This window comes from Solea solea, chromosome 9 (genome assembly GCF_958295425.1).
Source record: "Solea solea chromosome 9, fSolSol10.1, whole genome shotgun sequence".
Classification (NCBI taxonomy): domain Eukaryota; kingdom Metazoa; phylum Chordata; class Actinopteri; order Pleuronectiformes; family Soleidae; genus Solea; species Solea solea.
In genome coordinates this window covers 9357008-9384146 of record NC_081142.1, presented here as the reverse complement: position 1 = coordinate 9384146, position 27139 = coordinate 9357008, and the positions used below count along the sequence as shown (strand labels likewise).

The 27139-nt window shown below is 39.4% G+C and overlaps 2 protein-coding genes and 1 long non-coding RNA gene across 5 annotated transcripts; 1 reads left to right on the top strand and 2 right to left on the bottom strand.

The window, feature by feature from the left end:
• Positions 1-1740: 1740 nt before the first annotated feature.
• mindy4 (MINDY lysine 48 deubiquitinase 4) lies at positions 1741-8984 on the bottom strand. Of its 3 annotated transcripts, none has more exons than XM_058639035.1 (18): positions 8532-8984; positions 8172-8291; positions 7361-7566; positions 7020-7281; positions 6680-6933; positions 6502-6554; positions 6280-6401; positions 6064-6180; positions 5854-5945; positions 5616-5717; positions 5284-5347; positions 4580-4645; positions 4413-4480; positions 4266-4329; positions 3853-4014; positions 3528-3708; positions 2864-2942; positions 1741-2415 (listed from the first exon to the last, which is right to left on the bottom strand). In XM_058639035.1, the coding sequence occupies exons 1-18, from the start codon at positions 8604-8606 to the stop codon at positions 2367-2369; spliced, it is 2136 nt and encodes a 711-aa protein (XP_058495018.1). In that variant the 5' UTR covers positions 8607-8984; the 3' UTR covers positions 1741-2366. The 3 variants fall into 3 exon arrangements, with proteins under 3 accessions (XP_058495018.1, XP_058495019.1, XP_058495020.1); XM_058639036.1 differs by having other exon boundaries at positions 3528-3624; XM_058639037.1 differs by lacking the exons at positions 1741-2415; positions 2864-2942 and having other exon boundaries at positions 3550-3704.
• A 46-nt stretch (positions 8985-9030) lies between these two features.
• On the top strand, positions 9031-26939 carry mutyh (mutY DNA glycosylase). Its single transcript, XM_058638536.1, has 26 exons — positions 9031-9304; positions 9893-9961; positions 10045-10211; positions 10310-10506; positions 10767-10851; positions 10952-11068; positions 11394-11457; positions 11527-11656; positions 11751-11828; positions 11944-12028; positions 12123-12141; positions 21155-21300; positions 21960-22093; positions 22431-22470; positions 22554-22627; positions 22719-22760; positions 22844-22915; positions 23143-23256; positions 23372-23469; positions 24225-24369; positions 24498-24585; positions 25094-25276; positions 25438-25583; positions 25671-25820; positions 26301-26351; positions 26457-26939. Exons 1-26 carry the CDS (start codon positions 9099-9101, stop codon positions 26589-26591), a joined length of 2835 nt encoding a protein of 944 aa, XP_058494519.1. The 5' UTR covers positions 9031-9098; the 3' UTR covers positions 26592-26939.
• Positions 14164-20540, bottom strand: LOC131466005 (uncharacterized). The gene is made up of 5 exons (XR_009241369.1): positions 20191-20540; positions 19440-19514; positions 15237-18977; positions 14838-15157; positions 14164-14748 (listed from the first exon to the last, which is right to left on the bottom strand). It is a non-coding gene; the product is annotated as an uncharacterized LOC131466005 (long non-coding RNA).
• Positions 26940-27139: the final 200 nt, after the last annotated feature.

Below are 27139 nucleotides of genomic sequence, written 5' to 3'. Positions count from 1 at the left end.
ATTACTTATTTGACATTTGGAGGGTGATTGAATTCGCACCGTTCATCTCTACCACGCCAAAATGGCCATCGATATGAGAGGCAGATTTAATTAAGAGGAGGAAGCTTCTACTGTTTCATTGTTTGCTGTTGCAAATATGGTTCGGATGTCAGCGTTGACCCCTGTGGTTCTAATATATGATGTGGACTCTGGTTAACTTTGCAGGAGACAGTTTGATGGTGGTGAGTTGCAGCATTGTCTGTGCGCCAGCTGCAGTGTCTTTGATCCCACGTGCTGGAGGTATTGGCACAGGTCTGCCTGCCACCCACTCTGCGTGCCCCACACTGCGTGAGCTCTGACGTCTGCAGTCACCGATTCCCCGCGAGGCATCTCACTGCTCTTTTTGCTTCCCCTCTTCCTGAAATTTCAAGTAAGAATTAATTCCCCAATTAGCTTCGAGTTTGTTTTCTTCATTTGTAAAAATAACTGCATAAATCTTCTGTTAACAAAAAAGGGGGCCCTCGGAAGCAAATTCCAGTGCAAGGGAAAATATTTTTGCTGTGCTTCGTTGTGTTTTCATCCATTAATTCAAGCTTAGAATTTGTTTACAGAACGGAACTGATACTAACAAGTACCTCGCCGACGTTCAACAACATTTCTCTACAAGCTGGATTTATTTATTTTAGATTAATTGTACTTTCAGAAATTTACAAATCAAGTTTGTGACAGCCCCAAGATTAGGTTAGTCATATTTCATATCAGTGAGGAAAGGTTCAGTGTCAAAGACTACTCACTGTAGTTTTGTCTAATAAAATACTAAATAGCCTAATAAATAGTTAACTATAGCAGCATTTATATTTTACGCCAGTATTTTCTGAATAACAACAATGTGTATAATACACTACTACTACTAATAATAATAATAATGACATAATGATGTGGAGATGCAAAACAGTGACACAAAACTTCATGTACAGATATTTTATTATCTGTGCTGATGTGAGAAAAGTAAATATTATTTCGTACAAACTCTGGTACTTTCTCTGTGCAGCTTCAGAGCTCACTGGCAAATCTTCCTCAACAAACCCTAAAGCTCTGCACTATTTATTTTCTGATTCATATATCACAGCGTGTCAATGTGCACAACTTTATGTTGGGAGATTATTTAAATCCAGGTTTGACATGAGTTCATTACCCAAGGCCTCATTTTCTTATGTCTAATGCATGAATCAATTCAGAACACTGGAGCTTTACTATATATATATATATATATATATATATATACATATATACACATATATATATATATATATATATATATATATAGCATACACTTAGACCCAATAATAACGATGTTACATTATTATTTTCTACAACTCAGACTGTTTTACTGATGCTGGTCTTGTCTTTAAAGGATAAATGTGCTCTGCCACACATTAGTGTTTCTGGCTACAGCAAACTGCAATGGAGCATCTGCTCAGTGTCATTACGTCTGTCAATTCAGACAGAACACACTCCGAGCTGAACTAACTCTGATCAGCTAACGAAACCGGAGAGTTCCCCATTTCAGGGTTCACCGACTCTTAAAGTTAATCTCTAAGTCTGTTAACCTGCTTTTTGACACTCACATACACACCAGTCAGCACTTATACATGCAGCCTTCATACAGCACATCTGAATTGTAACAAATTGTAACACATGCAAAAGCGTGTAATAAAAGCAAAGTTCAAAAAGAAATGAAAAAAGATTATGATTAGCATATGAAATTTGACACAAAAAACTTTAATCATTATTTATAAATGTTGGATTTGAATTACATATATACTTCTTTTCCAGGTTTTCTGAAATTTCTTTTGCATTACTCTTTTGATCTATTTGTATTGCTTTTTCATTTGCAAGGATTGTAAAGCACATACTATATTGCACTTATACTTTATTGGTACAGCATACTACAATACCATACAGTATGTTGTATCTCTTTACCGTATGCATGCAAAATATAATTGTATTGTGCGACTATTCAAATAACAAAGCTATCACATCTTTTCAAATATCATTTCTTACAACAGACTGATAATTTCATTCCATGTGCACATATTATGTATTGATTATGTAACATATAGGCCATTGTGTCATGTAAACCAGAGGTGGCCTTTCAGAAATATGACAACTTTTGTCCTGTCAAAAAGGTTGGGAATCCCTGATGTAACAAAAACAATCTAATTAAACTAACAATGCAATAAAAGAATAATAACACTGCATGTGAAGATAAATATGAATAGAACTTCTGAACTTTCATTAAGGCAAGTTTGTATAAAAATGTTTGTTAAAAATATCTAAACTCTAAATGATAACATATTTACAACAACATCAAACCATGCGATGAGTCAGAGAATAGGCTCTGTGTCATTCCAGCTGACAAATGCACCTGGCCACCTGGAAAAAAAAACAAATAAACAAAAAAAATATTAGAATTGTGTGCCTCTGACAAACAGGTGACGTGGAAAGTTCCGTTGTGTTCCTAACCCTTAGACATTTTTTTTTTTTAACAATGTCACAGTGAATTTGATATGGTTTCACTTTTTATGTAATTGGTTTGAATTTTTGAGTTGGGGCCCAAAACTGGCTTTGCAGAGCCAGTTTGTAATCAGGCCATGCTTGACTTCAAGAGAACATCTGTGGTTCATTTGAAGAACCGATGATATTACAGTCACCAATCCATTTATGATTGAGAATGATGGAAGGAAATCCATCATGTTATTCTGTAGATAATGCGTGGAATTCCAACTAATTGAATACTGTCAAAACATGTTATGGATGCTGTCAGGATGTGCAGAAAGCCATGTGTATGTGGACGTGCATGTATGTACAGTATGTGTGGTACCTTGTTTGGATACAGTGCTCCAGTGGAGGAGTGAGATCAGTGCTGAGGTCCTGGTGGCTCATGGTCGATTTGCCAACAGCTGCCAATGCAAACATTTGAATAACAATCAGTATAGACATTCTCACAATGCGCCCTTTGCACAGCAGCCATTTTTGCCGGTCAGTCAGAAAATCAGGAGTTAATAATCAATTGAATGACGGCTGATGGGATCAGTATCACCTGTGCCCATTATAAGGGATGAGCCAATACTGATCCTCAATATTTTTACTGGTTTGAAACTGGTCAAAATCCCTGGATCAGATATAAAAAGGAAAAGAGATCTGGCACGATCCGAACCCGAATATCACATAAATGCTTCCCCAATTAAGGCTGTAATAGGAGACATGTACGATCACGGTCAGAATGTCTGGGTTTATTTTAAGCTAAAAGAAAACAAGACCGTGTTAGACTTACTACATGTGTATCAGTAAATGGCTGTCATATTGGTATCAGTCACGAAAAAGTGGTTTAGAGTCATGCATAAGAATTAGTGTTGTGTCACAGTAAAATAACTACACACTAAAGCAGCGGAGTGTTTGTTCAGTGGTGTTGATGAACAAAAAACCCAGAATTAAAAAGGTAAGAATATGTGCATTAAGTGCGTGGAACAAGTGACATTACATACACACAGTGAGCCGGATCTCTTCCTGTTGATTGGCCAGTCCATCATAATAGTAGAGGTCAAACTCCAAAGATCTTTCCAGATTAGTCAACAGCTCCCTCTGCAGGCCAAACAGCACACTGAAGTGGCTTTCACTGCACACCACCCATATAGGGTAGTGGGGAGACTTCATGTACGCTCCTACCTTAGATAAACACAATTAAATAGAACCAAACATAGGAAAACAGTATATTAGTGTGTTAAGTATCATATTAAGCACATTGAAAACATTATTTGTGGTGATAAGTCTCACGTTTTAACTTCTGTATCAGATCTGTCAGCCTCTCACCTTACAGATGTTATAGTGTTCAAACAAGGACAGCAGACCAACATCACACCGACTTTTGATTCCCTTGAGGAGAGTAATGTTTCCGTTGCCTGAGTCTAACTCCATGTCATTGTCAAAGACATTGGAAACTGCTCTGCCACAGAGCAACAGGTTGACCAGCTCCTGGTGAATACAAACACAAACACGCAATGTCAGTGTTCTGCAGTTTGTATAGAGTAATATCAGTATTGCGCTGATGAAAATAGTGTGAGATGAAGTGAGATAGTCTGCTGTTGTTGTTGTTGTGCCATCAACAAACTAGTCGTGATGTATAATCACAGCACATGGTTTGGTAAATTGTCTGTATTTAGCGTACATAAAGTTTTTCTAGTCTTGATCCACTCAAGACACAAACAATTTGATTTGCATCAAACCTGAGTGCAGTAACCATGGGCTCCAATGAGTGTGGTAGTGGGCACGTCCATATCCTCTCTTACTCTTCAGAAAAAAAGATAAAACACATTTCGATGTTTTGGGCTTATAGCAGCATGTAATTAACGTGCTTAGGAAAATCCTCATACTTGTCAATAGACCGAGACAACACGGCAGATATTGTCAGTAGAATGCATCCTAACCCTCCCGTCTCAAACTGTGGAAAAACAGAGTGGATTAGAGCAGAAACGTTGGCACTTGTTTGAACAGACGTGTCAGAAGTAAAATGTGCATCAGAATGACATGAGTCTCTCACCTGCTCAATGTGCTGCTCTAAATGCAACTTCAGGTCCTCGACACTATCCACAGAGACTAATGTTATCTAACAAAAAAACAAAATAAAACTGTGGTTAAAATGATTACATTGCTGTTTCCCCAGGCAAATACCAAAGATAATTCCAAATGTGCAATTTGATTTTGCTAGATAAATTCCTACAAAATATTTTAGACACGATGTCACTCCAGAAAAGGCCACACAGTGGAGCACATGGCTCGCACTGCTGCCTCTCAGCAAGAAGGTTGCTGGTTCGGATCCAGTGGGCATTTCTGTGTGGAGTGTGCATGTTCTCCAGGTTCTCGGGTTTCCTCCCGCATGTCCAAATAAATTGGAAACTCTAAATGACCCATAGGTTTCAGTGAATGATTGTTCGTCTCTATAGTTTGGCCCAGCGGTAGAACTGGTCACCTGTCCAGGGTTTACCCTGCCTTTCACTCTATGTCAGCTGGGATTGACACCAGCAGCCCCGCGACCCTCATGGAGGATAAAGCGGTAGACAATGAATGAATGAATGAATGAATGAATGAATGACACTCCAAAAAGCTAACACATTAACTAATAGTGGTGAAACAATTGCAACTGCATCCTGCAGAAATACTGAGCAAGTGATGTTGGTGGATTTGACACCAACATCACTACAATACCCACATTTCCCAGGTGTCATTGAGGCCACAATTTGATACCTTTTCAAGCACTCCTTCTGATTTGTAGCGTCCTGATGGGGTGAAATGACTTCTTCCAGAACTTCTGTTTTAAAAAAAAATGTAAATAGAAATAACAAAAAAAAAGTTAAACTCACCATAAACTCTCCAGCTTAAACAGCAGATTTATTTCTGAGATGACTGGGTCTGACAACATCAGGTGTCAGCAGAGCTTGCTGGCTCAATCTACAGTGACATACTGAACTTTCCCAAACCTTAAAATCTAAGCTGGGTATTTACATGCACTTAACTGGTCATGAGATTCTGTGTACTGGCCAACGTCTTCATGAAGAGGATTAAAAGAAAGATCTTACACTGCGACTGTGGCTCGCTTCTCCTTGCCAGCCCTCCACAGGATTTCAGCCAAAGCTAAAACGAGACACTTTCTTCTGGCACTGCTGGAAGGTGTTAAACTCCTGAGAAAAGCAGGTTGATAATATAGCTATTCAAGGGTCAGTGATTAACAGTGACTAAGCATTCCTTGATGTGAATGAGTGGCTGTCAAGTGATTGCATTAGTGCAAACAGAGGTCAACAGTATAGAATAACCTACTGAAGGCTTGCATTACTGCTTCCAGTGTTCTCAAAGAGCATTTTCTTTAGAACAAAGGCTTGGATGGATGCCAGCACTCCACAAGGTCCACCCTTTGAAAATAAATATGCAGAAGACAAATATGTAAATACAAAGCACAATTCAATAAGTAATATGAAATCGAGTGCACTGGATTAGTGCATTTCTGCAAGATGAAACATTTGACACAACCTTTTTCTGCACAATTCCATATCTCAGGTCATGTGTTTCTGAAAATGTGAAGCCTTGATTTCTCCACTCTACACTGAAACAATTTTGACTGGAACCAAGAAGAAGTATTTTCAATTCCTGGGGGAAAAAAAAAAACAGAACACAAAGAAAATTCAAGGCAACTGCAAAAACTGTCCTAAGCATTTCTAAAAACAAATCATGCTGTAAATCACCAACCATGGCAGTGCGTTGATCCATCGGGCGGCTAGCGTAGCTCTGCTCTGTGATGGCTCTCTGAAAGGACACTCTCGGGAGACCTTGCAGCTCGTCATCATCATCATCATCATCATCAATGTCGTCTGGAAATACAGTCACATAACATCCACTTTGACTAATGAAAGAGCAGGGGTCAAGTCCTTTTTTTTAATGTTTTTGCATAACCACATATAGAGAACTTACCTAAAACCATCACAGACACATCCAAGTCAGTCAGGTTGGTCCTGGTTTTTACTCTAAGCAAAGAAAACTATACATCAATTCATGAATAAAGTCTGGCAACGATAGAAAAACATGTTTAACAGAATAAAACCATTAAGTGACAAATGAAAGTGAAGTGTAACATCTTAAAGCTATTTACTTTGTTGTCTTCAGTGAGACTTGCGCCACTTTTTCAAAGCTGTTTTCACTCTGCATTCCCTCTGTGGGACTTAGCAATTCCCGTCTCCATCCTGCGTGTTTAGCTGAGCCAGCTTCAGTCAGGCCGCTCTCTGAGCTTATGGAATGTGAGTCCGACGAGAAAAGTCCGTCCCTAGATGGCCTGAGTTCATCTTGTTTTCTGAGCAGCAGCTGGGCTGCTTCTCCCCTTCGACTCAACCTTTTTTTGTTTGATTCCTACGTGGAAAAACACCAGTTAGGGACAGGAATATGACAAATAAGGTATCAATATGTTCTAAAGAATTGCATCACAAGACCAGTACCTGAGGTGCACTAGCTATTGGTCCAGCCATCATGCCACGTCTAATGCGATTCATTTTGCTCCTTTGCGTGCTCTCAGTATTTTTTTCTGATTCTCCTCTTATAACACTCTTGTTGTTGAAAGGAGCTGAAAGTGGCTGCCCTTTGTGGTCTCCTGAATCACACGACCTTTGTGGGGTTTGGTTATTACTGGCCAGACAGTCATTTTCAGGCAATAGTGAGGTATATGAAGGTTGGGAGGAGCGAGTTTCTTCTACATCAGACCTGTGAGCAAAACAAAATCCTGTGTAGTCCAAACAAAGTTGAAACGGCAAGATTGTGAAAGACGCGGCTCGTAAAATACCTCAGTTGGACGTGTTCGCTCGTAAAAAAGCGAACTGTGCTATCCTCCTTGTTAGTGTGTCGTATCACTGTCGGTGTTACTGCAGGAGAAGCGACCAAGCCGAGAGCTGCAGCACTTTCACCGCTGGTGATGTTGTCATGATTATGGCCGGCTATGTGATGCTTCACAATGATCTCCAGTAATGTTTTCAGGGGAGAGCTCTGGACCTGCAAAAACAGACATTTAAGCTTTCTTTGTTCTTCACTTGCACAGCAGAACTCCTTGAGGTGAAATCCTCTTTGAAGTTGACATTTTCTGATTTAATAGAACAATCACAGTGAAACACAGCATCGGTTTTCATTACGTTTGGCATCATGTGTCTAAAATGCTTGTACAATTGAAAGTGGAAATTTCAATGGGGAAATTCTTGCCTGCTTAGAGTATAAAAATATAGAATGTAACTTGCTTAAGCCATTCCCAAAGTAAAGTATGGAGGGGCCCAATGTTGCAGTTGGAACTCACTAAGTCTGTTCATTATTAAGCTTTAATGTCCATGAACAGAGAGCAGCATAGGAAATGTTCAGAGAAAAATCATAGGAACCTGTCGTGGATCAGCCATCTAGTAATGCACAACTTATTATTACAGTTATTATTTAATGGTGATATGTTACATAGATATGAGGGTATTATGGTATAATAGTGTTTACATGATATAAAGACAAATAACTTGTAATGTGAATCAAATTGGGGTTGTTTTCACTGATGACTTTTAGTGTAAGTTAAGAGCATACACTGTATTTACAGTTATTTGAAGATTAGATCCTAAATGTACCTTATTGTCTCTATAGAGGCTCTCCATGTTGAGAATTTGCCGCAGATGTGATCTGTTGTTTATACTGGACTCTGTGCGCGGATGCTCTTCATCCATACAGGCGATAGTCTTCCTCAGTCCCTGCACATGAAGAGCAACAGGAGGAGCAATGTTACACAAACACTCTGCTGACAGAGTTAATGTAGTTTAGTGTGTATGTGATGACATACAAGCAGACAGAATACAGATAAATAAATACAACGCCGACATAAACTCCAGCATTAGCAGAACTGAACAGTAGGCTAATGCTAACAGTGTTAGCAGCTTGAGCCACATAGGCTACAGCCTGTTAGCCACATAGCTTCATGTTAGCTTACTAACCTTTCGACTCAGGTATTCCCGCACCAGGGACGAAGAAACCTCTTCAGTTGAAATGACCATGGTGGGTACGTACATTCAGTGAATCCGACGTAGACATTCAGAAAGACGCTGTTTTAGCAACAACAGCGGTGACATGGACCAAAGCGACTCACGGCTTGTGTGTGCTACAAATGAGCTATGTGCGTTTCCACGGCAACGAGAGTCGTTTTGCTCCCTGCTCGGATATATACTGCAAAAGGATGAGGTATTCAAATATGGCGGTCTGTTTTTTTCTCCACTAGGAGCAAGTTGAGCAACTCACTGGAAAATATAGAGAACACATGTAAATAAATAAATAAATACATTCACGTATCGAAAAGTCTAAATCCGGAGACAACATGCTGAGGTCTATGTGCCTGCTGAGTTTAGACAAGACAGACAGACAAGGAGAAGATTTTGTTGTTGAGTGCGGTTGCTAAGCGACTATACTCGCTCTTAGTAAACTAATGGAGAGAAGCAAGCCAGGACATTTTGACCAAGTAAATCATAAAAAAAAAAATCGTAATTAGCTAAAGTAAGTTGTGACAAATGTCAGCGCAGGGAGAAACAGCGAACATCGGAAAAGTGCTAAGTTTTCTTCGGGAATGGGACCGTGGGGACCGAGCAGCCCGCGGACGCATGTTGAATACGTTCCTGTGTCAGAATAAAGGGAAAAGTTGTTATGAGCTGGAGTGCGAGTTCGCGCAGGTGTCCAGTCTCTTTCTGGCTCGACTCACCACCTGGATGAGACTCACGTATCCTTTCTTTGTGTATAGAGTTGCCAAAATAGTAGATCCATCTTTTTATGAATCTCAGCAGCACAAAAGGAACTGTCTAGTCTAGTGCATCTAATCTTAAAGTAGCAATAGCTACAGTACATTCGGTAAGCTAAATAGTTTTAAGGGCTATACACATTGGATCACAGTAGTGGGGTTACATTATGTCAAATTCTTAAGTTTTCTTAGGAGGATTTCATTCTGTTTATTGTTATTGGCAGTGAAAACATGTGTGTTTATTTGTAAACACTATATAGGAGCTCTTAGTTATTGTAATTGTAAAAGTATCTTGTTGTACATTGACATTGTGAATATTTATGATTGGTTATTCATTGGAAATAGGGACAAAATATTGACATTTGAATTTAAACTTCATTGTTATGTCATTCTTGCTAACATGCACCTCTGGCTGTGGGCTTTTGAAGTTTTGCTGATTTTTAGGGACCCGCAAACATCTGAAGTTTGGGAAACTCTGGTTTATTGAATTGAATATACAGCTACATTTAGACTTATGGCAAAATAAGAAGAATCCATTGAGAGCAAACAGGCCTTAAACTTAATATTCAGATACATGTTTGGGACATTACTGGGACTTCAGCTGAGAGCTATTCGGGTTTTCCTGTCTGCGTCAGGCCAGTGAGTGAGATAAAACATAATAATAAACTGTAAAATACTGAGCTGCCTTTGTGTTTATTTTTGTCTGTTGTGTTTTTGTTTAGTGATCAATATGTGATGGAGTTCCTGGAGGACGGAGGTGTCCTCAGTCTCTTGGATATCTTGAACCACACACAGAGTAAAGAGGAGGACAAGACAGAAGCACTCCGTCTTCTGCTCACTGTCTCCAATGCCGGCCGCAACTACAAAGAGATTATCTGTGAAAGCAATGGTAAGATTCAATATTCATTTGAATCAATATTTGGATAAATGCACTTTGATTGGCACTATAGAAGAAACATGCTTTACCCTCTCTTTTTTTTTTCACAGGTGTCAAAGTGACAGCAGAGTGTTTGGCCAAGTCGAACACAGAGGAAACCCAAGAGACAGCTTCAGCCCTGCTGGAGTCCCTGTCCCACGGAAACCCTAAATACCAAAGCCAAATCTACAAAAGTCTCATCACTCTCATGACCTGTAGCTCTCCTAAAGCCCAGCATCTGGTCCTGCATACTGTCCGCATTGTTCAGGTAAAGCTAGATACAAATAGTGCAAACAAAGCTGCACCTCACGGCTGAAACTGAACTGAAGATCAAAACTGGGGCTGATCTCTGCTGGTGTGATCCCTTCCTATGATGGTCAAAAAAGATTTATCTCTTATAAAAATGTGTAGAACATCTGGATGCTATATTTAAAGTTCATTGTATATTTCTATAAAAATAAACTTGCCTTAAAGTTCATGAAATAATATATTATATAGTATAATGTAATGTGCTTTTCTCTCACACAGTCCAAAATGAAGACAGCTCATCACAGCATTGTAGAGCCTCTGCTGAACATGCTCACATCAATACACCTGGACATCCAGGATGAAGGTTAGAGGAGGAAACATTTAAAACCAAATGATGGTGAATTGATGATTGATGATGACCTCACTGCCTAACACTCTTCCCTCATTGTTTATCTTTCTGACAGCTATTAATCTCATTTTAGACCTGAAGGGTTTTGATGTGAGACCAATAATCCTCAGTGGCCTGGTGGCTCTGCTCCGGCAGGCTAGAGAAGAAATAAAGTCACAGGAGATCACAGAAGGTGACATTTTTGAAGGTTTCTTTGTTTAAATGTAAGCAGTTAAAACTGTAGAGCATAACCTTTAAACATACACATGTCAAATGAGTTCACACAATGCCGATTAAGCCACAAAACACAACTCCCTATGTGTTCACTGTAGCTTTAACGTAAATTGTCCTCGATTGTCGTTCTAATGTCTGGTCATTTCTGATCTTCATGGTGATCAGTAATGAAAATTTTAAAAATTTGATTTCTAGAAAGTATACCTACATGTTTTGTTTATGTTGGAAAACCTTATCTTGTGATAATAACACGTTTTTTTTGTTGACCCATACAATGTCATCAGAGACTGAGATGACTGCATCCCTGCCTGTGTTTGTCCAACAAGCTGCTGCAGCTAAGGCTATAAGGTATGGTCATATTTCAATAGGCAAAGAACAGCACAGTAATGTTATATTTTAATGGTGTTATGTGTTAAGGTTGCTGGCTGAAGGAAATCAGGAGATTTCTCATGATCTTCTTTCTCTTGGAGTGATTCAGTGTCTCCTGTCTGCTCTGGGCAACAGAGAACACACTGATGCCCAAGTGCAAGCCAGCCTGGCCTTGGAGGTACATACACAAACACACACACAGTCACTCACGCACTCTCACACACACACACACACACACACACACACACTGATTGTCTGTCATCTCTGCCTAGCACTTTGTCCGCTCATTCCCAGTCATAGAGGAACATGTGCAGAGAGTCATGGGCAGCACACTGTTTGCAGCCTTTATGGTGAGCTTTAATAACCTACTGAATCCTTAATCACTATAATAACATAGTTAAAGTGTGTTTGTGGACATTGTGAGAAGGCTGTGCAAATAAATCAAATGTTCACCTGTTTCTCCAGCACAAACCTGATACCTTGTACATGAATTTGGATGAAACGCAGGCAGAAATCCTGCTGAATAACAAGGCTGATATATTATCTAAAGGTAATGACTTGTATTGTTACTGTTGGTAATGAAACTATTTCTGTTTGCCACTTACTTTTCTGCAATATGTAAAATGCTTTTGTCTTTTTGTCAGGCTGTGAGTTCCAGTTTTGAATGCTGATGTGGAAGGATGACTAGAAGAACAATAATTTTACTGGTGCAGATGAGTAAAATGTTATGTTAAGACAGTATGTACATTCTGCATTAGTTATGTTAGTCGTTGCATTGTCTTAGTATTTGTTGCTTACAAGTTATTGATTTGAAAATGTGCATATGATTTTCACAATATGTTTTTTTTTTACCCCCCCATCAATCAATCTATCTTCCAGTTTTGATGGTGACTGAAGGCTCAACACAACAGCTGAATAATTTTATTGACGCACATGAAACATTGTGAATGTGAATAAATTACTTTTTTCTGAACATGTTAATGTATGATTTCACATAAATCTACATTTTAATTATGTAACTTCTTACATTGAATTGTAATAGGTTTGTATCATGAATATGGTTCAAATGTGGTTTGGCAAATCGGAAAAACAATCAATCATGTGAAAGTGCAACAGTTCTGCTGGGAAGTCATACAAAAGCATGCAGTGCTTTCATTTATTCACAAGGGGGGGCTCATCATCTGTGTCCAAAAAAAGTTTGACAAACAGGAGAGCTTTATTTATTGATTCCAGAGTGTAGTGAATGTACAAACAGCCAAGTGGACACAAAAATACAATTCATATTTACAAAATAAATTAACTTTTATAAGCTCCCAACCCAAACTTACATATGCAAAACATGAATAACACACCCATGAAGTGAGTGTCCTTTTGTGGAAAAGTATGTCAAGCGTAGGTGCAGAGGTGGTTCTGTGTGTTTCAACAGGGATTGTTGTATCCACCTGAACCTTGATATGTGAGACCCCAGACCCGTCCTGAACATGTCCTTAAAAGATTACCTCCCCACTGGAAGTAGAAGTGCGAAACAGGAAGTAAAATCTAACATTGTCCGATCTACAGGAAACTTGATATGTGAGTCAAGGGACCTTCCATAGTTTTTAAATTTCTTAGTTCTATACAACACAAATCAATAAAACCAATTAATTTTGTGGACAAAACAAGACATTTGAGATCATTTCCAGTTTTGAGAAACATTTTTCAACATTTTCTGGTCCAAGGAATCGAAAAAAATAATTGACTGGTGAATTGAGTAGAAAAAAAAAAAAAAAAAAATCACAAAAAAATTGCATCATCACACAACCAAAATGTCGGTCATCTCTTTTTCCTGTCGAATTCATGATGCACTGGATCCAGAGACTGGAAGAATCGTCTACTCGCCCCTCTCTCCATCTTGGGTCACCAGTGTTTGCAGCTTGCAACAAGCCACTGACTTCTTTGTCTACCGCTCGGTTGTCCCAAGTCTGATCTTTACTTTGGGAAACATCTTGTACATCTGTGCCTCACACTTAGGTGTTTTATTTAACTGCTGAATATTGTGTGGAGTGTTATCTGGCTGTGATTCATCACATCACCTACCTGAGGCTGAGACAGTCAGAAATATTAGCATTGCATGTGTGGCTGCTCATATTGCTGCTGGTGTTAATGGTACTGCAACACTGTTCAAATAACTATTTTAATAGCACTTTTCAAAACAACTCTACAAAGTGCTTTCCATAGTAGAAAAATAAAACTTTAGGCGTAAAACAGTAAAGACAAGATTAAAAGATAAACTGAAAAGCCAGATGAAATAATAGTAAAAATACATCTGTAGTTAAAAGAAGGCATTTTAAAGCAAAGTAGTCTAATGTTCAGTGGCATATTTTTATGCATTAGCCATATTTAGTGTTAGTGGCTAGAAGGAAGGAAGTTGTGAGACGGGGCAAGTAGCAGCATCACCATCCACTGTAGCATTCCCTGCTTTAGAGTCCAATTTATTATATTCCCTTTAAAATCTTGTACAAATCCATATAGGGTTTGAGTTTTCTGGTTAAGAGAAACCGAACACTTGGAGCAGTGTCAAAAGGTGCAAAGTCTACAGTAACAGATCAGTGCAATTAGTTTTAAAAGAATTCCACATATTTAAGTTCAAAGCACTAACTTGTCAAAATAACACTCATCACAGAATCACTGAAAAAATACAAGTCAACCATAAAGTTAAGAACAAAGGTTTTACTTGATATAAAGAAGGCAATAATACAAGTTTTCAATGTCTAACATTACAGGTTGAAAGTAGCAGTGTCTGTACACCATCACCATCTACAGTGATGTGATTTACACTACAAACCTGTCCATTCCAATCCTTTGTTTCGGAGGAAGATACATGCACATCATGACAGGCCGAGTCACAAAATCAGATGGATCCTTGTCTGATTTTGGAAACAGCACAGCCATGGTATGCCACTCAGTCATGATCCGTGGCCAGATTTCCTCACACACAGAGAAGAAGGGGAAGGACGAAATGCCTTACCATGTTACGAGTCAACTCAATTTACCTTGTTCTCTGTTGTGTGAAGAAGACCCAGCTCATGAAATCTTGACTAATTTAAAATTGAGCAATTGGTGAAGCATCACATGTACAGTGTTTTGTCATGTATGGTTGTCGGTCAGTGGGGACAGGGGGCGTTAAAGTCCATTTTAAAAAAATAAAAAAGATCTTGGTGACCATGTCCTGTTGGGCAGAGTGTCGTAGCAGCCATTGAGCCATGTGTACAGTATGGCAAGGTCCAACATCTAACAAAAAAATAAATAAATGAGTCAGCACACTTTAGTATTAAGTAAATATGGATCAAACATATTGAGTACCATTTGAAAGAACGTACCTGAAGACATCCTGTGGAAAAGGTTGGTTCATCTTGGGCAAAGTCCTTGTCACAGAAGGGTCAGTTCATCTTGGGCAAAGTCCTCGTCGTAGAAGGGTCAGTTCATCTTGGGCAAAGTCCTCGTCGTAGAAGGGTCGGTTCATCTTAGACAAAGTCCTCATCTTAGAAGGGTCGGTTCATCTTGGGCGTAGTCCTCGTCGTAGAAGGGTTGGTTCATCTTGGGCAAGGTCATCACCGCAGCCATCCAAGACGGGACTTCTCCAGGTCGTGGTGTCCAACATGGAGTCCCCTGATCCAGGAATGTGCTGCAGCCTTCATCTCTTCAAAACAAGGAAGAATTTGATAAGTCACAAGAAAAAAAAAATAAGTAAACAAATGACAAATCTTCAGGTAGCTCACCTGGTCAAGTGTGACAGGTCCTCACATCCAGTCAGAGCTCACCGATGGATGCCCTCCCTAACCTATACCTGCCTTTCCTGTCCTACACTGACAGTTACAAGCAATCTTTGCCAGCCATTTGGGATGATGCTAACCCCAATGTCTTAGTTGGCTGCATGAAAAACTGTGAATCTCCCAGTTGCCCAGACAAACGTTCCTTCTGATTCCGTAGCCTCGCCACAAAAAGTTCCTCTGCTGAAACCCTCATTTTGCTAAGCATGAAATCAATCCCACTTTCCTGTCCTCGGATCTCATTTTCTCTCCCTGCAGCCTTTCGACAGCCATTGCTGTTGTAACATCTGCAAGGGGCAGCAGTTTCACAATTCAGAGCTTCTCGTGTGTTTAGCAAGACGTGGCACCAGAGTATTGACAAAGCAGACACCTGAAAATGCTTGACCCCAATTTAAACAAATGCTTCACCATCTACAAGTGATGTGATGTGATTTACACTACAAACCTGACCATTCCAATCCTTTGTTTCGGAGGAAGATACATGCATATCATGACAGGCCGAGTTACAAAATCAGATGGATCCTTGTCTGATTTTGGAAACTGCACCGCCATGGTATGCCACTCAGTCATGATCTGTGGCCAGATTTCTTCACACACAGAGAAGAAGGGGAAAGACAAAATGCCTTACCATGTTACGAGTCGACTCAATTTACCTTGTTCTCTGTTGTGTGAAGAAGATCCAGCTCATAAAACCTTGACTGATTTAAAAATTGAGCAATTAAATAACTCAAACATCGATGCTGTTGGGTCATGCAAAGAGCTTGCGATCTTTTGCATGGTTTCCCAAACATTTAGAGGTCAGGTTACTGACCCCAAGACTGTCAAATTCAATGATTTTCTGTCCTAAACTGATGAACCATTTGGGTAAATTAGATCAAGCATTTAAAAGGTGTTTACATTGTTAGTAGTCTAATGACACTTCTTACCCAACACATGAAGACGCAGTGAATCAGGATACGGCTACCTTTAGCAGATGCAACAGCAGCAGTGGGTGGTGGAAGGCTGCATGGAGAAAAAAAATTTGATATGGAGACAAGTTGGAGGAATCATTTAATGTATAGCTCAACAAGAGTTAAAGCAGAGAGAAACGTTAGGGCAAGTCTACAAAATCAGAGGAGGAACTTCACCAACACATCTAAGAGATAGCAGTTTCTCATGCAACTGACCAAGACATTGGGATTAAGCATCTTCTTAATGACTCTACAAGCTGCCTAAATTGTGAAATTTGAAAGAAATTCATGGGTAATAACGGACTACAGACACCTGTTCACTGAAATAGCGAGTGTATGGTGAGGTGTTAACCCTATGCTCTATAAAAAATCCCACTTTGGGCAAGTAAAGTCCTACCATTTCAACCAGCTGCCAGCTTCGCAAATAAGAGGCAAAAGACCACTTGTGTTTACACGTTTACATGATCACCGTTAACCACAAAGCTCCAGACACCAAGTCAATCCAAGAAACAAATCAAATTATGAAAAATAAATTAAAAAGATGCAGCTGCTCACTCCTGCTACAAGATAATTACTTGCACAACAGACTTTAACATGAAGCCAAATTCTGTCTGATTTCGGTCTGAATTCAGCCCACAGAATAAAAGATTTATTTCAAGTCATCGTATCGAAAGATAAAAAAGTTTGAACATTTGGTGCAACTTTCACTTAAATAATCCGAGTTGTCTCTCTGCCAGGTTTGTGTCCTCCTAAAGAAAATAAACGCGCTCTAATCCTGCAACCTACAATCTAATTTAGTAAAGAAACTATGCAGGATAGCCCTGCATCCCTAAGGCGAGTAAAGTATAGTTTTGCAGGGGAAGATAAAAATCCCCTGCTGGGAGGCCTCCCAACATGACGCGCAAAAAGACTATGAACACGAAACGGTTCAACTCCTTTAGAAAGAAATAAACATGGCAAAGTGAGACAAGTCAGCGTTAATATTGAATTTGATGTCAGTTAGTGACTACAAAGGCTGATGGCAGTGGGTAAAGTTTAAGACTTAAATGGATATCAAAAGTGTGCCAACAAATGCCAGATTTAGTGTATATCATAACATTATCCATGGGCTGAATAACATCTACAATCTAATGTGACTACACTTGCATATAAATCAAAAATTTAGCTTCATAATCAAATCAGGAACCAGTTATCTTATCAAAGCAATTACCAGTTGAGAATAAAAGACATCAGCTTCCACGTTTGTCAACAGTCCAAGTTGCAACTATGATAACTGAGATTGAAGACCAAAATCACATTTTTAAATTAAAGCCATTTCAAAATAAGGTACCAGAATTTCCTACAGAAATCAGGCGCCTCAAGACTAATCAACTTAAAAATCATCTATTTAAGTTGAGACTAAAAAAAGTGACTAAATCTGACGAGAGAGAGAGAGAGAGAGAGAGAGAGAGAGAGAGAGAGAGAGAGAGAGAGAGAGAGAGAGAGAGAGAGAGAGAGAGAGAGAGAGAGAGAGAGAGAGAGAGAGAGAGAGAGAGAGAGAGAGAGAGAGAGAGAGAGAGAGAGAGAGAGAGAGAGAGAGAGAGAGAGAGAGAGAGAGAGAGAGAGAGAGAGAGAGAGAGAGAGACCACTACAGCAGTCTTGGCATGTTTCAGTGTGTAAATAAAGGCCTTTGAACTCAGTTACACGAAACAAAAAAATTTGATTATTGTAATGCCATTGTGTCAGGCATTGTAAATGTTAAGATGCAAATTAACTCTATAAATGGAGTGTACATGATTTACCCACAAAGATCATGTGGCAAAGGCCTTTAATACTTACCCGAAAAGGTACAAATTTTACCTGTTTTTGAAAGAATTTGAATTTGCTTGTCGTCTAATTGGTGTGCATCTTGACAGTCTTGCAGCATAAATTTTGTTCACCTTTCTGGTGTAGTAAAGTCAATTGGAGTGTTAGTCTTGGTCCAAAGGTCAGATTAACGTCAGTCCAAGTCAGTCATCACACACACACACACACACTCAACCAGGAAAACTTAGTAGGAAAGACAGATCAGAAATGATAGACTGGCATGAACACCAAGACCAAGAACAGTCATGACACAGTGGCCATGAAGAATCAAGATTCAGGTTTAGAGCAGGTATAGTAATGGCACGGCGGCCAAGCAAGAAAGAAAAACTACACTTAACATTTGAAATTTAACTAAAACGCGATCTAATTAAGATGGACATGCAGTGATGTCGGTGCTCCTCTTGACTGATGCTAGAAGAAAAGTACAGGTTAGTTCACTTACTGTGCATGGACGCGGAAGGCACCCATGTTTGCCTATGTAAAATGACTATACGCGCAAGGCCAGACGTACAATGACACAAGTAGGCCACGAAGGCGCGGGCACAGTTAGCGATCAAGGCCTACTTGCATTAAGGGACGTATGGCCATACAAAGGCAATGGCAGGGCTGCCATTTAAAGCCAGGTACTGTGTTTGTAGATCACAAGGATCTATTTTAACGTTCTAGGGCTAACGGTAGATTAATGGCCACGATGGAAAAGAGAGAAAAAAAAGGCTCCATGTACAACCCTCAGCTATTTGACAGATGGAAAGAAAGCAGGAGAATAGAAAGAACGTGGCCATGTTGGACAATGAAGAGAGATGTAGGCACAGCAGCCAAGAAAGAGTGGGGACACAGCGGCCACCCAGAATTAAAGCATGACACCTACTCTTTGACGATCTTCATGAAGATCAATCTGGGGGGGAAAAAAAAACAAACAAAAAATGTTTGAGTCCAGTCTCCAGCCTTGACAATGTTCAAGTTCATACCGTTACAGGTGTAAAATAACTAGGTAAGGTTTTCTAGAATGTGTTTGTATGAGGTACAGACAAGGTTCCCCAGCCTGAGATATAAAGACTCACTTTCAGTGAAAACATTGCTGCCAGAACAAATTCTATTCTAACAGTGAAACAAATAAATTAACATAATTACAAGTGATGTATAATAAAGTTGATTAAGATTTAACGAATGCCTTTTAAGTTCAAGTATAGAAATGTCAGTACCTCATACAGCCACACTCTTTAAATACACAAACTAACCTATATTATACATGTGTGATTAAATTAATATGGTATATTGCCATCAGTTAAATACATTATGAAAATTAGCAATAACATTTTCAATGATGTAGTAAATTATCTCTAAAGGTGTCACTCACCTTTTTTTTGACAGCCTCAGGCTTTTGTATATGGCGGGTCCGACCAGGTCTCCGTGAGCAGGAAGCAGGTTGTTCCTTTAAAAAAAAAAGTTTGTATTTAATGACTACACTAAAGTTCAGAATTATAAAATACATGTATAACCCTGTATCTGTTTTTAAACATTTAACATAAAAAAATGTATTTTGTTAAATGTGAATATTTCCTCATTTCTTTGCTCTGATCATTTGCAAAGTAGGAAGGATCGCTTACCCTGTTATGGACATTTAGTACAGTACTAATAATAATTGTAACTAACTGTAATTATAATAATTTAATTAATTAAACTGTACTCATTTAATTAAACCCTTAACCCTCCTGCTTCCTTAATATCCTACAGCCAGGGGGAGCAGTGCCATTCTGAACCGAACGGGCCAATCTGACGAACATTTAACCTTTCATATCATTTAGATTTATTCTTTGGCTTAATCTGGGATGTTTTACAGTATGGGCAAGTATGAATGAACAAAACACTTTAATGACCACGCAGTCTTTTCTAAACTTTTATTGCTAACATGGGATTGAAACAGTGTCAGTGCTTCAGTCGCGCTCTTGGGTGGTTGTTGTGGCTTCAGTTGTCCACCAGATGTCAGCGTCACTGAAGCGGTGAAGCTTTTAATCTTTTTCGACACACTTGTTAGCAAAGCCTCCGTGCTTCATAAGGCTTCACTTGCCCACCACTACCACTAAGATAAATTGACAAAAGTTACTCACCATTCTGGACGGGTCATCAATCTGGACCAGGTCGAACACGCCATCCCGGAGCGCCTTGCTGCGTTTTTATACAGGAGCTAATGCACGCGACCACATTTTCAGCGTCTGACGTCACGCCGCGGTAGTTTTCTTTCTTTTCTCTTCTTTTTTTTTTGAAGTTTTAGGGCGGTTCGCGCATTACCGCCACAAGTTCCCTCCTGAACAGTTTCAGTAGTTAAGCAGCAACACTTTTTTCGCGTCTTTTTTATTTCGTTCCATGGCTCGTGCAGCTTCTCTTCAAAGTAACATCACAGACCTGTTGGCTGGAGGGAGATTAAATAAGAAGAGGAGGAGGAAGCAATCAGCGGTCATCAGCTGATTGAAAAACACCTGCGTGAAGACGAGCAGGTGTGTTGTGTCAAACAACGATTTGGTGCATTACCGCCACCATCTGGTATGGAGTGTGGATCGAAATGTTGATCTAACTGAACTATTACTTATAAGTAAAAATAATAAAATAAATAATATATATATATATATATATATATATATATATATATAATTATTATTTAACTACATATTTTACTTTCTGTATGTGTCTCCTGCAAACTCCTTGATGAACATATGAGCCCCGATGGACAAAAAAATGTATACAATAGACAAAAATGCTAGAGGCCAGATCAGGTCTACGTGGGGGCCAGCTGCATTTTGCAATAGGTAAAACATTTATTTTTAATTTATTTTTAATGTACACAAGTGCATTTAATGTTTTCTCCAAAGTAAGGATATTTATACTTAGTGATAATCGATAAATACGTATAATCATGCAACTGTAATAAAATAATGTATGCAACTGTGTTTTGGGTCCGCCTACCGGATGTGACGTAGAGGATATGGCGCCCGGCTCCCTCGCAGCGGATTGGATCAACAGCGACTGTCCCGTCCTCAAGCTGGCGGGAGGCAGAAATGAACACATGAGGTGAAGCGTTGGAGATAAACAAGAAGATAAATACAGTGCGTCTCTGACAATGAGTCACTTACGTTCGGCGCTGCACAAAAGCAAAAGAAGCGGACTTAAAATGGTAGAAACTGCGAAACCACAGCGGAAGAGGACAAAGAGAGCAGTGAAAGGTCGAGCTGCCACACACTCATGTTACTGAATGTTGTCAGATCTGCCTCCTGATTTACCACAGCTGTTTAAATACACGCAAACTTATCCTGTGCGCATTTGATTATTTAAGTTTCTCTGTTGATTCATATAAATCCGTTAAAAACTATGATATTCCCCCGCTAACTGTCTTAATGCAAATGTGCAGAGTGAAAGAGGAAGTACAGTAAATCAATGTTATAAATAACTTAATATTCTGGTCAGGTTGTTTTATTTGGTGATTCAGCTTGCATTCGTAACTGATGATGTTTTCTAAAATATTGATTATAAATAACTTCTTCTTGTAGGTCTTCTTGTTATTGAAGAATGTCTAATTACTGAGTTATACTATCTAATATATAATTAATGAGCCACCACATTAGTAAAATAAGCAGTAGACCAACTGATTTAGAAACAATATTATTAATCAAAAATCTGACTGGATTATAGTATTTTAGTTAAACTTATAAAAACAAAGCAAAATAAAAATTTGAAACTATTATCACTGTTCCTGGGATCATGTCTTCTGTACATCAGCTCACAATCATCTTGTGGCATTTGGTGAAAAATGTATCACTTCTGCTTAAGAAGAAAATTTGCCTTGTGAAAAGTTGGGATGAAAATGTTGTTTTTGCCTTTGCAGAGGAGGAAACCATGAGTGCTGCCTCCCCGTCCTCATACCACACATTTCCCGACCCTGCTGATGTTGTGCAGCTGCGCTCTCAGCTCCTGAACTGGTACGACAAGGAGAAGAGAGAGCTGCCATGGAGGACTCTGGTAACAGCAATATTTGATGTACACATTTTGTTAGAGGCAGCCACACCAGAATCACAATTTTATTTAACGTGAGTAAGTTTTTTATAGTTGCATATAAACTTATAAAAGTACAACAAGTTGTGAAATAAGTCTGGTTCAGGGATGTGGATGAGGTTTCTTCTTATTTTGACACTTAACTAAGACAAAAAAGAAGAGAATCCACAGTGCATTATGTTACTTAAGCTCTGTAATACTGTCAGAGTATCACTCATTTCTTTGCTCAGCACAGTAGGCAAAGTACAACCAATGCTTTTAATTGACGTGAAATAATGTAACTGACTGTTTTTTTAACTGACAGGCTTTGACAGAACTGGACCTCAACATCCGGACATATGCAGGTATGATGGTATTGATGTTTTGGTGACAAATGAAGATATTTTAAATTACCAGACACAGACAATTATCCTTTTTTTTCCCTCAGTGTGGGTTTCAGAAATCATGCTGCAGCAGACTCAAGTTGCCACAGTAAAAGATTACTATAACAAATGGATGAAGGTTGGAGTCTTTTAAATGGAGCTAAGTAAAACTTAAATCAAGTGAATATTGTCTTATGTGTAATTGGGCCTCTTGTTTCTTCATGTTCCAGCGGTGGCCGACCGTGCAGGATCTTTCCACTGCTACACTAGAGGTGATTTCTGAAAGCACAGATAAAGAGACTATTAATCTATAAATGTTGTTGTTCTCAGTTTTAATTCATTTAATTATTTGTAGGAGGTGAACCAGATGTGGGCAGGCCTTGGGTACTATTCCAGAGGGAAACGACTCCATGAAGGAGCTCAGAAGGTCTGTGTACACATATTTATAAAGTGACTCATATCTTAGGGGCTGCTTTTCCTCCATTTGTATTTGTGTGTGCAAAAGACACTGCATGTGAATGGCCCCTTAAAATGTGAAGTCATTTGTACAGTTGCATTTTACCTGTTAGTTACAGTCAATAGAACACAGCAAGAACTATGACAGTGTGTGTGTGTGTGTGTGTGTGTGTGTTAACTGTTAGTGTTTCATTCAAGGTGGTGACAAAGCTAAAAGGACAGATGCCTCGGACAGTTGACGGTCTGCTCAAAGAGCTTCCTGGTGTGGGACGCTACACTGCTGCTGCTATTGGTTCAATTGCACTTGGACAGGTTTGCCATCAGATAAACAGCCCCTTATATTCAGTTACATCTGTATTAGAGCTATATCTGAGGCCTTAGCCAGTGTAGCCAACACTACATAACTGTAGTCATCCCCGTTACCTAGGTTACTGGAGTCGTGGATGGCAACGTGATTCGGGTGCTTTGTCGCCTGAGGGCCATTGGAGCTGACAGCACCAGTCCTGCAGTAACAGAGGCGCTTTGGTGAGTTTAAAGTACAAGCTAATATGTTCAACAAGCCTGACTTTAGCCACTGAAATTACTTCTTACTTTGATACCCATGAATCCTACTTTTAATATCATTTGGGTGCATAAAATCAAAAATTAACCTGGTTGTGAAGACGGTTTAGGAGAAGCAGCAGCAGAAGAGGAGAAGAGTAGTTTGTCACAGTTGCTGATGATACAATTACTTCAATAAATAACATTTGTTTTATATTCTTTTAAGAAAAGTTGGACAAATGGGAGAGAAATCATCAGTCAAAACACAACAAGACTTCTGCACACTGTAGTGTGGACTTGCACTTCCAAGATTTACTTAATTGCAAATAGAAAAAGAGCTGCACATAGCTGCACTGTATGAATGTTTACGTAAATGGCAAAACTTGTAATCAAGAACAGAAAAGTGCTATATAAATACAGCCCATTTACCATTTTAAACCACCCAGTTCTGAAGGTTTACACTTGCAAAGCGTATATACTGTAAACCAAATGTGCTCACGTAACACAGACTTGTGTTGCTGATGTTTATTAAAGCCAGCCGACTAAGATAAACTAATGGTGAGACATTATGGAATATCATAATATCATAGAAGCTATTGCTTGAAGTAAATGACATTCATGTGTGACCTGTGTAAGAAAATGCATGACCTGTTACAACATAGATACCTTAAGACCTCACAGAAAGATAAGTGTGTGTTTGCTGGTCGATGATTGTAGCTTTTCTCTCCCTTGTATTTCAGGACTCTAGCTAATACACTGGTGGACCCTGAGAGACCAGGAGACTTTAATCAGGCCATGATGGAGCTAGGAGCTCGAGTATGCTCGCCTAAAGCACCAGTGTGCAGCCAGTGCCCTGTACAGTCTCACTGTCACTCTTACAGCAAGGTAAAGAAGCTCACAGGGTGTTAGCCATTAGTATTATTTTTTATGATTAGTACTTTGCCTTGTTTTGTTAAAGAGATCATAGTCAGGCCAGGCTATTGCTGCCACTTATTATGTTTTTGAATGCGCAGGTTATAGTCAAACAAGATCAAAACTCCAAGAAGCTTTTTGGAAAGCAGGAGAGGAAGACTTTAGCCGTGCCTGACATAGAAGACTGCCGTAAGTGATCCACCTCCCCTTATCTCTCAGACCTTCATGTTGATGTGTTTGAATGAATTAAAGCTGTAGACCATACGTTCTAAACGTAAACAAATGTTTATCACATTCAAGTCATTGCCTAATGCCTAACTCACACTCTAAGAAATATTACTTTTCCAGTGTGTTGGTGTAGTAACTGTCTGCTCAGTGGACCCTTGTGTTTGTTTTTCGTCCTCCAGTGTTGCTGCAAAACAACATAACCTCATTGTTGTCTTATTCTGACAGACCAAACTGCACTCATCGCACCCTCTGCTGGAGAACTTGACAATAACTGTCTGACTGTAGCAGTGCATAGAGCTAGTTAAGCAAGATGGCTGCAACTAGTCAGTATATAGCTGAAAAAGGCAAAAATTGGCCACTAAAAGTTTCAGAAGTGTTTTTTTACTGCTAAAAAAATGGACGTTGAGCAGGTGCACAGGATAAACCATTCTACCAACATGGGACTTTTGAATTCTCTTCTCTCCCTTAGTGAGCAGGGGGACATGTCCACTGTGTCCCTCCCAGCCTTGGGACGATGACTTGGGTGTTCAGAACTTCCCCAGAAAGCCGGCAAAGAAGCCGCCCCGAGTGGAGCGAACAATGACCTGTGTGGTGATCAGACGTAGAGAGGAGGGAGAGGATGAGTACCTGCTCACACAGAGACCTGACAAAGGTGGAAAATACACACATTTACAAAAATAAATAAATCTGAACATGTAAAAAGTAATGTTTCCATTATACTAAATTAAGAATTTGACAACTGTTTTTTTAAATTAAACGTGTTGCATTTTAAATGTTTGATGTTTGACTGCCTGTGCATGTGTGTTTTGTCAGGTTTGTTGGCAGGTTTGTGGCAGTTTCCAAGTCTTGTGCTGGAGGAGGAAAACTCTGAGATAAAACAGAAGAGGGCACTGTGCACTGAGATCAACGGGATACTTGAAACTCATGTGACTGAGAGCCTCCTCCAGTACATCGGAGAAGTAAAGCAACAGCATCGTGAACACGTTTACACATTGTTTATCCATGTGACAACCCTCTGACGATCACCGATCATTCACTGTTTGTAGGTGGTTCACATCTTCTCCCACATCCACCAGACGTACGTGGTTCATATTGTGCATTTGAAGGACAGCGCGACACAGACGCAGACTAAAAATGTACAGTGGCTCACAAGATCCGCTCTGCAGGAAGCGGCCGTGTCCACAGGAGTGAAAAAGGTTTGTTTTCTTTATGTTTGTGTGTACACCTGTGTTGGACCCCCCGCTGTGTAATTGAAGTTGTCAGGACTTATGAGGAGAACTTTATCCTATTATCAACAAGAGAAAGCAGCAAATGTGTTTAAGAGGTAATGAACGCCTCAGGGACCTGATCACGTCTAGATCTCGCTAAGTGCAGGTCTGAAAGCGTCGTGATATCTGATCAAAAATATCACATTCAGAGGTGGTTTGAGGATGCATGTGGCCACATCGACCAGAGACTGCCTCCTCAGACGACCTAATCTGATCCATGGCAGCAGGCACATCTGTACAGTTACTTGTTTAAAACAGAAAGTTGTTCCTGCAAAGAGCCATGATGTCGATGTGTATTTGAATAAAGGGTGGAGACACCTTCTCTATACATGTACATGGTCACAGGGGGACGAGTGAGTGAGTGTCCACATGTGTGTTAATGGAATCAACATGTCACCTCTCCTGCAGATTGTAAAGCTTTACGATTCTCTGGACAATCACAAAGAAAAAACCTCCAAGGTACACACCTTTCCATTTTATAGTGCCTTACAAATATACCCCCATTATTCTATGACCCTGCACTAATGTCACACATGTCTCTTGTTACTCTTTGGTCTCTTTTAGAAAGCAAAGAAGCAAAACATAAGTGATGTTGAAACTGCCAAGAAACCACAAACCTCAAAAAGAGGTGCAGCGAACAGCCGAGGCAGACAGCTCTCCCTCAGCTCCTTCTTCCAGACCGTGAAAGAAGAATCTTGATGTACTGTATGAGATGTGAATGTCCAACATGGTGTCTTTGTGTTGATAATTCACTGAGATTCAAATCATCAAATAATTTTAAACAGATCAGAGTTATAGGATATAGGATATTCCTTTGGGGACCTGACATGGGACATAAGATTGGTTGTGCATCAACAGATGATGTTGATTTTTAATAACCTCACTGCAGAAAATATTTTTATTACTGTATATATTGAATATACAGTTGGGTGCAAAAGTGTATTTAAATGTGTTTGATAATCTGAAACATTTAAGTGTGACAAACAAATAAGAAATCAGGAAGGGGGCAAACACTTTTGCACACAACTGTGTGTGTGTGTATGTATGTATATATATGTATGTATATATATATATATATATATATGACTCCGGTCTTCTCACATGACATCAGGAACATCTCTCATTGTTCACCCTCTGCATACAGATTGGTTTTATTGTTGAAGTGTTCTTTTACATTTTTATTTTTTATTTTTTTTTTACATTTAATTGTTTAAGGTGACCTTGAGTGTCATGAAAGGTGCCTTTAA